The following is a 12,221-nucleotide window of genomic DNA, read 5'->3' as shown; positions in this document are numbered from 1 at the left end:
TGATCGGGCCTCCGGTGATGGCTCCTCTCCGGTCAGCTGGTCTCCCACAGTGCACTGCTGCCCGGTCATCAGGTGATCGGGTCCCAGTGCAGTATGGGAGATCACCTGATCGGGAAGCCCGGAGAAGATCACCGGAGGCCAGGAGGATGCAGGTAAGTGTAATGAAGGGAGGGAGGGGGGTCCGCGATCGCGGGGGGCGGGGCTTAGTGTCGGTGGGGGGGTAGCAGCGACGGTGGGTCGGCGCATGCGCGGGCTCTTAGTCGCGGTATTTTTTCGGAAAATACCGTGACTAGAGTGCGGATGGGATTCACAGGGACAGAGATTTATAGTAAATCCCTGTGATATTGCCTGAATTCGCAATGCAAATTCACTCAGTAATATCACACTACAATCCGCATTCAATATGCGGATTGTAGTAAATAGAGCCCTATGGGTCTATTTATTACAATCCGCATATTGAATGCAGATTGTAGTGTGATATTAACGACTGAGAATTCAGGCACTATCACAGGGATATTGCGATAAAGCTCTGTCTGATAGAGCCAATATCACAGGGATATTGCGATAAAGCTCTGTCTGATAGAGCCAAAAGCACTCCTACCGCAGGGTCTCATCGCAAGCCCGATGGTCGCGATGGTCTTGACCATCGTGACCATCATTTTGGCCGCTCGCTATAGCTGTGGGTGGTCACCCACAGCTATGCGAGCGGCCAGGAGGCTGCTCCAAAAAGGAGCAGGGACGGCCCTGATTCAGAGCGAGCGCTCTGTCAGAGCGTCCGGCTCTGACTCAGGGCCTGTGTCCCCACTCTGCCCAGTCCTCTCTGAGGTGCCCTCCCCCCCCCACTGCCGGATCATCCCTGCCTCATCTGTCCCCCTCCCCCCGCGCGTGCCCTGAGTTATACCTGTGCTGACCACCCCACCGTGTCGTACTGGTGCCGGCTGCTCTGTGTTCCATGCTGCCAGGTCATGTCTCCAATGTCCACCGGTTCCACTGTCAATGCTACCTCCTGCTGGGTCTTGTCTCTGATGTCCACCCAGCCCACACCACTGTCACGCTGCCACCTGCTGGGTCCTGTGTCCGATGTCCGCCCTGCCAGCTCCACTGTCATGCTGACGCCTACTGAGTCCTGTCTCCAATGTTTCCCAGCTTCACTGTCTGCAGGAGCTGCGCTGGTAAGCAGTCACTGACAGGCAGCCGAAGTTCCCTGCCACTTCTCCCCCAACTCCTCTCTCCTTCTAGCCCGAAGACCTGATTCAGAGCCGGACGCTATTTGCGGCCGCTCGTTCAAAAAAAGGGTCTGGCTATTTAAATAAAGCGCTCGCTCTTTGCGGTCTGTTGACGTCTCTATGTCTAAACGAGCGAACAAAACATGCGCTCACTATTTTGGAAAAAACGCCCCTTGGCCGCTCGCATCATGCGTCATCTCCGCTATTTATTTGATTAATCGAGAACATCGAAAGGCGTATGAACTGCTCGCAGTGCTTGTGGTTGGATTTTCCTACCGCAATCATGCGAGCAGTTCTGGCTAAAAGACAACCAAGTGATGTGGTCGATGACGCTGCTTTGTTAATTATGCACACGCTTAAAACGCCCATTTTGACCATTTGGCATGCCTGTGTTCGGATCTCCACTCCCCGTTTTCAAGCACCTTCCCCTGTTACCACCCACAAACGCCTCATTCTGTCACTCAAATTAGCAGGCATTCGCTATTTTGCGAGCGCACACGATTTTCGACCGCAATGACTGGTTGGCGCATGCGTACTAAAACCCATACGCATGCGCAGATGTGCGAACATCGCTCGGAGCGAACGAGCGGCCGCTTACGAGCGGCTCTGAATCAGGCCCCCAGTTAGTAGGTGAGCCCTGGACTGACTGGTCATGCGGCAGATGGAGCAGATGAGTGGGGAGGAGGGAAGCCAAGAAATGCAGGTAGGACATTTTACACAAGTTCAAAAAAAAATGCTTTTTTGAAACTTGATGAATTACATAATTTCCACATCACCATACTAAGTATGGAGACTGTGGAAATTATCGGGGGAGAATTGTAACCGGGGAATATCTGTGATATCTCCTGCGTTACAAGCTTGATGAATAGCCCTGATCCTTAATTTTTACAAAAGTAGGTGAAAGTGTTAATTTTCACCTACTTTTGTAGAAATTAAGTCATGAAGAATATGGCCCTTAGGTCTTTTCTTCCTTCTGACTGTCAGACACAACGAGGTGATATCTGAATATGGGATATCACATAAGGCAGTATGTTACATAGGGCTCTATTTACTACAATCCGCATTGGTAATGCAGATTGTAGTGTGCTATTACCGACTGAATTCGCATTGCGAATTCAGGCAATATCACAGGGATTTACTACAAATCCCTTGCAGGGACAGAGCTTGCGAAAAAGCTCTGTCCCTGCGAATCCCCTTTGGAGCCTTATCACGGTATTTTCGCAAAAAAATACCGTGATTAAGTGCTCTCACATGCGCCGACCGGTCGCCGTTGCAACCCCCCTCCGGCGCTAAGCCCCGCCCCTGGCGCTAAGCCCCGCCCCCACGATCGCGGACCCCCGCGACCCCCCTCTCCCTTACTTACACTTACCTGCATGCTCCAGGCCTCCGGTGATGTTCTCCATTCCTCTGGTCAGGTGATCTCCCATACTGCACTGGGGCCCGATCACCTGATGACCGGGCCGCAGTGCTCTGTGGGAGACCAGCTGACCGGAGGGGAGACATAACCGGAGGCCCGATCACCGGTCCCTGGAGTCAGGTAAGTAATTTTTTTTTTTTACAGTAATCAGCTTGCGGTCTATTTAGACCACACAGCTGATTACAGGGACTGACTCCCGGCTCTGCTCGTTACAGCAGGGCAGGAGGCCGGTAACCGGGGGGGACCCTGGATAACGCCACCTCCAGGTGGCGTTATTATCACAGGGCTTTCCCCGATATTTTTTTCACACTATTTTTAGTAGCTATGGTCGGATCACATTTCCCATTACAGTTATGGGAAATGCGATCTGCTTTACTAAAAATAAGTGATACTTAGGGGTTGGAGTAGAATTTTATGAATTCTACTCCAATTGCCCTGTAGTAACTATAGGTGATACTAAAATATTGTGAAAAGGATGTGAAAACACCCTTTTTCACTTTATTTTAGTAAAAATAATGTTAATAAATAGAGCCCATAGTCCTGAGCAACAGGGGTGAGGTGTTACCAGTGTATTACATATGTTTACTGCAGTTTCTTTTCTTTCTCTGCCAGCTTCTATGCAGCTGAAATTGTGTCTGGTTTGGAACATCTCCACTCAAAGGGCTTTATCCATCGGTAAGTATGTTTGTTTTCTCATTGTAGTTGGTCATGGTTTCCTATCTCAGTTCTGCCATTGTTATTCCATTTCTTTGTACACTTGTGTCTTATTCACAATGAGGAGTGCAGTAGACTGACCATACACAGACAGGGCCTGATGCTGAGTCGGATGGGAATTGCCTGTATGTTGCGTACATGGAAGAAATGCATATGTTCTCTGTATGCAGAGCTGTACGCATCTTGTGGTGCACCCGCCTCCTAGGTGTATGATTGGTTTGCTTCTAGTCACCGTCATCATTGCACACTTGTATCTACCTGATACTAGGTGTAAAAGATAAACCTGGAAATAGCCATATATATTCTTATGCCATGACATATTTGCCTACTCTCTTGATTCGGCCGTGAGCCTCCCGAAAATTATGTGGCACTCCCGGCCCCCTGGCAAAGCAGGCAAGTCTCCCAGCTGAGAAGAGAGAACAATATGTGCTTCTTGAAAACACTGTTTAGTGTAAATTGTATAAGAGATGAGAATTGCACCATTTTGGTTTATTATCTCAGACAGCAGAATACTGTAGTTATCCCATGCTCTGTGTTAAGCCTCCCATAAATTATACTGATGGATGGGGAAACCTTTGTCCCATACATGCCTACCCCGCCGGACGTCGGGGCTCTTGTGTGCATGCGTGACCTGTATGCATGCGCAGTCCCGTCACTGCTCTGACAGGAGCAGTGAATGGATTCACTCCTCTGAAAAGGAGCAGTGAAACCACTCTCGGGGGCAGCTAATATCACATCAGCTGCCACCGACATAGGCAAACGCAGGGGGGGTTCCGTCTGCCTGGAAACCCCCCTCCCCAGCCCACACTATGACCACATTAGAAATAGTAATATAATAGATTGTTACTAGTGCTGCATGTTCTTCTCAGTATCACAAATTAAATAATTAGCACCACCTGTGGATCTTTTAACATGTATCAGCCAGTAATAAATAACCTGTGCACCAACTACAAGATCTGGAAAATATGCACTGCTATAGAGCCCAATATGTACATATACAGTATGTCCAGGGCAGTGCTAGGTTCTCCTGCTCCTCCTCCAGGCTCCCGGACTTGCTCTAATACTCTGGAATGGTGTCCACATCTAAAATAAATACGTTCAGCTCAGACAGGATGGCCTACATCTAATGGCTTACTGAGATCACTGGTCCTGTATATGCTGGAATTATTACACACAATACACTTTGTATGATGCTTATTAAAGCTGGTTAAGTACTAATTCTGCCCTCTTCATTGACACGCCACACCCGCTCTAAAATAAAGCATCTGGAAACCCCCCTCTGGAAATCCTGCGTTTGCCACTGACCGAGCCGGAGCAATGATGAATTGCTCCGGCAGCTGCGGCGAGTTAGGACCCCAATAATTAACATGATGAATAGGCCCCTTAGTGTGTTTTCTTCAACAAGTACATTTTACTAACTGCTTTGGGGCTTGTTTACATTCGGATGTGTAAATCAATTTATAACACGCCTCTCAGATGTAGCAGTACACGCCCACTTTAACGTGCGCTCAAAGGTGCTGCTTTCATAATCAACCTGAAATGCTTTTTCAAAAGTAGGCAAGTATGGCATAATTTATTGATAACATCAAAGAGAGATGCAAAGAAAATGTTTGCAGGAAAGAGGAGATGGGCAGATCAGTAACAGACTGTCAGGCACTGCAACCCTGCAGCAGCCTCAAAAGGTTATATAGAGAGGACAGCATCCTGTCCGGTATGTATTGCGGCCGCCAGTCACAATCATGACGGCAGAATGCCGGCTAGGGATCCGTGATAGGTGTCGAGATAACGACGCCTATCATAATCCCGACGCCGGAATCCAGTATGATGCGGGCCCAAACGAGGTAAGTCCGGGGGCCCGTCCTCTTAGCCGCGGGGGGAGGGTTAGGTTTAGGGCACCCCGGGGAGACTTAGGGCTAGGCCCCCCCCCCCGGGAGGGTTAGGTTTAGGGTGCGGGGAGGGGGGTTAGGTTTAGGCACCCCTGGAGGAGGTTAGGATTAGGCACTAGGGGGGAGGTTATGGTTAGGCACCCCTAAGGGATGGTTAGGGTTTGGGGGGGAGAGGCGAGGGTTAGGTTACTTACATGCCACTATCAGGATTTCCTCCCTAAACAGCTGCCGGCATTTCAATCCCATTCCATCCTGCCCTCCCCACAAGGCATACTGAACTTACACAACAGGGAAATATATACATTCAGGGAGTGAAGGTTGCTTATAAAAGGTGTGTATTAAGCTATACGTGCCGTCATTCTGGCTGCCCTCTCCAACCCTTAATAGATTAGTATATTATTCCTACTAGAGGAAGACTAGATCATACAGAGGATATCTATACTTAAAGATTTATAAAATTGAAGTTGCATTTATTATAGATTATCAAGGTATCTGTAGTTCATATATAAATTTATATACATACTTTATGTGGCTCATGTTCTTTCAACATGTATCATATAGCGTTATCCCATTTGAAATCTTTCTTTACTTAGAAAATCAATTATAAAGTATATTATAATAATATGTTGATATAAATATTTATAGAACAGAAATAAAATGTAGAATCTTCCTTTTCACAGAGACATCAAACCAGAGAACATTCTCATAGATGGTGCCGGCCATATGAAAATTGCAGATCTGGGCCTTGCATTAAACAACATGCATGAAGGTGCATATGCCTTTGGGTGTGCAGGAACACCAGGCTATATTGCCCCGGAGGTGAGTTATAGAGGATGTTAGTGATTTTCTCTTATATGCATATTTGCCAATATTCTGGCTTTTCCTTCTGGGAGGGAGTAGTCAGATCAGCATTGCAGGGGGCGTGGTTGGTCAGTTTGTGGGCAGAGCGGGGCATGGCCACACGATCGCTACACAATGCAGAAATACGGCATTGTGAAGGAGGTGGTGGGGCCAAAATGATGCGATTCAGCTTGAATCGTGTCATCGGCCTCCCCCACTGCGAGGTTTCTCTTATAACTGCAGGGGGGCGGTAGCTGTCGAGAGGCTTGTCTGCCTTTCTGGAGGGCTGGGAGCGGCACCCGATTTTCGGAAGGCTCCCAGCCGGATCGGGTGAGGGTAGGCAAGTATGCTTATATGATATTTACTTATTCTTAATAGCGAGTATACTTATACAGATAATAATCATATCTTACTCAGGGTGACCTAAGCACAAGTAGAAAAACAAGTTGTTGTACAGGCATGGCCAACTTGGGGCTCCCAGCTATTGTACAACTACAAGTCCCAGTCCCACAATTGTGCTGCTAGGGAATGCTAACACTGTGGCAGGGCATGCTGGGACTTGTTATTTTGGTGTCACCCCGTCAGATGGTGTCACCGTAACATGGAGAGAGGAAGGGGGAGTTTGTGGGCTGCCCCAGCAGCTGCAGGAGCGCTGGGAAAGCCCATTGTGTGCCGAGAACGGGAGGCATTAACGCCTCCCGGATCGGCACACATAGGGGGCGTGGCTTTGCAGTCAAAGACACGCCCCTTTCGTGAAGTCACACCCCCTTTTGAGCGTGCAAAGCATTTCAGTCCTGCCGCACCAGGTGTCACAGAGGTAAGTGACGCCTCTGCATAGCGTCATCTAAAGAATTACATTTACATTATTGAGAATACTACTATAGCATGTAGTAAATTATGTCTTTCTCTTGGCAGATGGAAGGTCACCTCGGGTACAACAGGGCGGCAGATTGGTTCTCATTTGGAATTGTACTTTTCGAAATGTTAACCGGAGAATCTCCGTTCCTGTGCAGGCTACTTGACTTACCGGGCTTTTTACTAGATTCTGATGCTGAAGACATCATTGAAAAGGTGAGTGTGAGTAAGTGCTGAGTATGCTGCTCAGGTTACAGGGTCACTCATTTAAAATGAGAAACAGGAAATGTAAATGATAAATGTACATAGAAATGTTTACAAACAGTAACACATTAAGGGGCCTATTAATCAAATGATAAAGGGCCCGGTAACCATGTGGAAATGCTAAGAAGTAGCTGCGATACTAACCACAGGGACAACTGCTTTTCGGAGCAGCTGTCCCCTCACCGGAGCAATGCTGAATTGCTCCGGTGTCAGGTTTAAGTATCCTTTCAGCGAGTTCAATACTTCATCATTGGAAGTCATACGGCCTTCGATGATGAACAGGCACCTTAATAAACACAAAAGCAGAAGTGACACAGGGCCTGATTCAGAGCCGGACGCTATTTGCGCTCGCTCGTTCAGAAAAAGGGGCTGGCTATTTAAGTTGAGCGCTCGCTCTTTGCGGTCTGTTGACGCCTCTATGTCTGAGCGAGCGTCCGAAACATGCGCTCGCTATTTTGTAAAGACGCCCCTTGGCCGTTCGCATCATACGTCATCTCCGCTATTTATTAGATTAATCGAGTACATTGAAAGGCATATGAACTGCTCGCTATTCTTGTGGTAGCATTTTCCTACCGCAATCATGCGAGCAGTTCAGGCTAAAAGACAACCAAGTGACGTGGTCGATGACGCTGCTTTGTTAATTATGCACACCCTTAAAACGCCCATTTTGACCGTTTGGCACGCCTGCGTTCGGATCTCCACTCCCCGTTTTCAAGCACCTTCCCCTGTTATCACCCACAAACGCCTCATTCTGTCACTCAAATTAGCAGGCATTCGCTATTTTGCAAGCACACGATTTCCGACCGCACTGACTGGTTGGCGCATGCGCATTACAACCCATACGCATGCGCAGATGTGCGAACATCGCTCGGAGCGAACGAGCGGCCGCTTACGAGCGGCTCTGAATCAGGCCCACAGTTTATAACACACCATAATAACCCTACAAAATAATTCTAAATTCCATCAAAAACAAATGTATTAAGCACATCTTCAGTCACAATGGAATATGTTAGTGCGACAACAGAAAAGGGGGAAAGTAATGACAGTGAGACACGTTATGTACCTACATATTTAGCATCATGTAACTTTGCACCTATATGGCTGCACATAGCATGCAGAGTAAACCTGGCACACTAATACTGATACAGCCTATGACTGCTGCCCACTGTGCCAGTGCTGGTGATACATGAATGCAGCACTTACATTTCCTGCAATCACAAAACATATCATATAATGGCTGATTTTTCTAGATCAGTGTATCTCAATCATTTTCCTCTTGGGTACCACCAACATTTCCAAAGCAGTGTCAGCCTACTTATCGTTCAGATCGATTAGTTGGGAAAAATCAAACGTTTGATTTTTCCAACTAGTTGGAACAACCGTTTTTGCCACTTTTCAGCGTGTGGGAGCATAGGAATAATTATCGTTTGCTCCCACACACTGACCGATTGTCATTCCAACCAGCCAACCAGAGCCGCCACTGACTGTCATACACTTAGCACACTGTCACTGAGGAGGGACTTTCCAACTCACTTTATTTATATAATATTTACAAACATCATAAACTTTTTTTTTTCAACTGTAGAAAACACCAGTTGACAAAGGAGGGGTGTGGGGCAATATATGGCCATAGAAGTGTCAAACACTATATGGGCTCAGAATTTAATTGACTATATGGATGCAAAGGGTGACAGGAGAGGGTGTGTCATGTGCCCAGGTAACATAAGGCAATGCCAGGTACTATATGGAAGTTAGGTGAGCAGGTCCTATAGCACAACTGGGGTGGGGGTATATGGCTGTACAGGATCTTAAGGGGTGAAGTTGTAGGGGCTGATCCTGTAGCACAGCTGGGGTGGGGGGTTGATGGTATATAGTTGTACTGGACTGTAAGGGGTAAAGTTACAGGGCAGGTCCTGTAGTACAGTTAGGATGAGGGCTGTATATAGCTGTACAGCAAAGTAAGGGGTAACATTTGTGTAGTAGGTTCTGTAGCACAATTGGCGGGGATGTATAGCTGTACAGGATAGTAAGAGGTGAAGTTAGTGGGGAAAGTCCTATAGTGTAATTAGTAGGGGGTATATGATGGTAGATGGGGTGAAGTTAGAGGGGCAGGTTCTAGGAGGTTTGCAGTTCTCCCCCATCATGTTTATGAAAGTCAGCCCACTGTCACTCTTCTGGATCACTGCCACTGGGTGATCTCAGCTGCAGCCACCAAGGGATTTTCTGTTGCTGCTGAATGCTCCTGGTTGCCATGAGTTGGGCCAGGGACACAGAACACAGGAGCAGCCTGGGGTAGTCAGCCACCCGCAGCTGGGACAGAGGTCAGTGCTCCTCGGGGTCCATCTGCAATGCTCTGTGTTCCTGCATCCGCCGGATCAGTTGCACAAGCCGAAGCCCTGTTGGAACAGAACACCTGGAAGCATCTCCAGTGCTGCTTGGGCTATCGGAAGTACTACAGCAATGGACCCACTCCTGGTACTGAGGGGGCAGAGGGAGAAAGAAGGTCTTCGGGACACAAGACTAGGCTCCCCTGACATCCACTGTAGTGTGTCAAAAGTAGGTGGACACTATGGGCCAGTGTCTGCTTACTAATCATTCAGTTGGGGGAAAGTCCCCCCTATACTAGAATAATTAGTTATTAGTTGGGAAAAATCAAACATGTCTGATGTTCCCCACTAGTTGGGACAACTGTTTTTTTGCCATTTTTCAGTGTGTGGGGGCAAACAAACGATTATTGTTTGCACCCAAATACACTGGCCGATTATCATTCCAACTAGCCAACTAGTTGGCTGATTGGAATAATATCATTCTAGTGTATGGCCAGCTTTACTCCTGTTACTCTGATCAGTCCTGAAGGTCAGTCATGGAGCATTTCCTCCCTGATACCACTAAGAGGAGAGGGGAATGGGCAGGAGGAATGGGCACAGTATATATTTTTTTTAATTGATCTCCACATTTACTGATGGCAGCTCTGGTGACTGCTATGTGTGTTATGCATTATGTATGGATGTAACTCCAGTCCAGACATGTAGCATACTGTATGTATGGAATCAGTATGTAATACCCCCGACAGGGGTGAATATCCCAATCTATAATTTGGGTAAGTACCCATAACCTTACCCCCTACCCCAACCCTAACCCTCCTTTAGGGGGGCCTAACCCTAACCTCCCCCTAGTACCTAACCCTAACCCCCTTGTAAGTGCCTAAACCTAACCCCCCCTTCCCCGCAGCCTAAACCTAAGTCTCCAGGGGGGGTGTCTAACCCTAACCTCCCTTCCCCTAGCCTAAACCTAACCCTCCCAGTGGGGTGCCTAAGTCCCCACGGGAGCCCTAAAACCTAACCCTCCCCCCTGCAGCTGTCCGCGCCCGATGCCCAGCTTACCTTTGTTCGGTATGCAGGGCGTCGGGCTCCCGGCGTATGTGGGGATTTCGACGCCTGTCACTTGTACCTTGCTGGGAGTTGACAGTCGGGAAGCCGGCGGTCGGCATTTCGACCGGCAGCTTCCTGACAGCATCTTGTATGTATTTCCTATCTGTGTCATGTTTTAAATGACCAACCTGGCAACCCACCATACTTCATTTATAACACAGACATCATATACACATTTTATGACAATTATAATTAGTGTTATGTCTGAAACATTATTCAGTGTAGATGACCTGTTATTTGTCATACATTTTATTCTTGTGCTTACTGGATATGGCAAAAGGCTGTTTGTCACTTGTTTGATCTTACAAGTGTATAATGGCTACAGAATGTATTGATATAAGGGTCACAATTTAATTTGCAGCACAACAGTTACATAGTTATGGTCTTGGTTATGGTTTTGATGTTCTTTTCAGCTCGTGTGTGAAGATCCAGACAAACGTCTTGGTGCGGATGGTGTAATTAGATACCACCCCTTCTTCTGGAGTATTGATTGGGTGAGGCTAGAAACCCTCCAGGTACCACCCCCATTCATACCCAGCAAAGTAAGTGCACAGTTATAATGTCAGAGAGTCTGTGTGGGTCTGTGCTGTGTGTGTATAACATTGATGATTGTTAAACAGAATAGTAAAGCTGCCATAACTCTTTTCTTACTGACATTTGGTGTAGTTGTTACATAAATTACAGTCAGAGGATAAAATGCCTTAATTAGGGAAGGTGAATGGGATTTCCCCTATTGTGAATAAAATATTATTATAAGTATATATTGTCTGTCTGACACATATAAGGGTGTTTCCTCTCACTCTTTATATGAAATACATGTCTCCTATTTCTTCTCCCTACAGCCATCTGAGAAGTCACTTCCGCACCTGGCGTTAGATGATCTTCTGTCAGGTACAACATCAGCCTGTGCCCCTCCAATAAGTTCTTTCCACCAGGAACTTTTCCGGGAATTTTCATTTAACACCAGCATATAGCCGCCTGCTGCCAATTACACCTGGCAGTCCTTCATGAGCCCTGCTGCACTTTCATATGGCAGAACATCGCCCTCCAGTTCTCTGAGGCCCTTGTAAACCAGAACGTGTACCATCTAACATCACCAGGAACAAGGTAAGACCAAGGTAACATCTTTATTATGTGTCCTCTATATTTACACTCTGGACCAAGCACCCAGCTACGTCTCTATAACATCTTAGCCCCAGTATCCTTTAGAGGATGATAGAAAAATAAGATCTAAGGAGTGTGTTGGCCGGCTAGTGAGGGGAAAAGGTGGAGGCCGGATTTAATTTTAATTAAATTATTTTATTTAAAACAGAAGAATGTATTTTATAAAAAGATGTATTATGTAGGTCATTCTTGATAACACTCATACCCATATATCTATAGACTTCTGGGAAATTGGTAACCCAGAGTGTACTTATTACCATACCTTGCTTTGCTCATCATTTCTTTGCTAATAAACTCACTTATGCGGGTATTGTAGTAGCAGACATTGTATTTAAGTACTGTTGTGTAAGTTTAGTATATTGTTGTGTAAGTTTAGTATAGTTGTATAATTTAGGATAGTGCATCACATCCAGGGGTCAGAGGT

The 12,221-nt window shown here is 46.8% G+C and overlaps 1 protein-coding gene across 1 annotated transcript in view; it reads left to right on the top strand.

The window, feature by feature from the left end:
- LOC148506735 (protein kinase C theta type-like) overlaps positions 1 to 11,607 on the top strand; it is a 37,363-nt gene extending 25,756 nt beyond the window's left edge. Inside the window, exons 6-10 of the mRNA XM_088446334.1 lie at positions 3,256 to 3,318; positions 5,924 to 6,062; positions 6,999 to 7,154; positions 11,047 to 11,175; positions 11,476 to 11,607. Coding sequence (XP_088302460.1) covers positions 3,256 to 3,318; positions 5,924 to 6,062; positions 6,999 to 7,154; positions 11,047 to 11,175; positions 11,476 to 11,607 — 619 coding nt within the window. The remainder of the gene's footprint in view (positions 1 to 3,255; positions 3,319 to 5,923; positions 6,063 to 6,998; positions 7,155 to 11,046; positions 11,176 to 11,475) is intronic.
- Positions 11,608 to 12,221: the final 614 nt, after the last annotated feature.

The sequence above is a fragment of the Taudactylus pleione genome, unplaced genomic scaffold (assembly GCF_031769625.1).
Source record: "Taudactylus pleione unplaced genomic scaffold, aTauple2 ptg000397bl, whole genome shotgun sequence".
Classification (NCBI taxonomy): Eukaryota; Metazoa; Chordata; class Amphibia; order Anura; family Myobatrachidae; genus Taudactylus; species Taudactylus pleione.
Note: the sequence above shows the minus strand (reverse complement) of the source record. Positions and strands in the feature narration are given on the sequence as shown.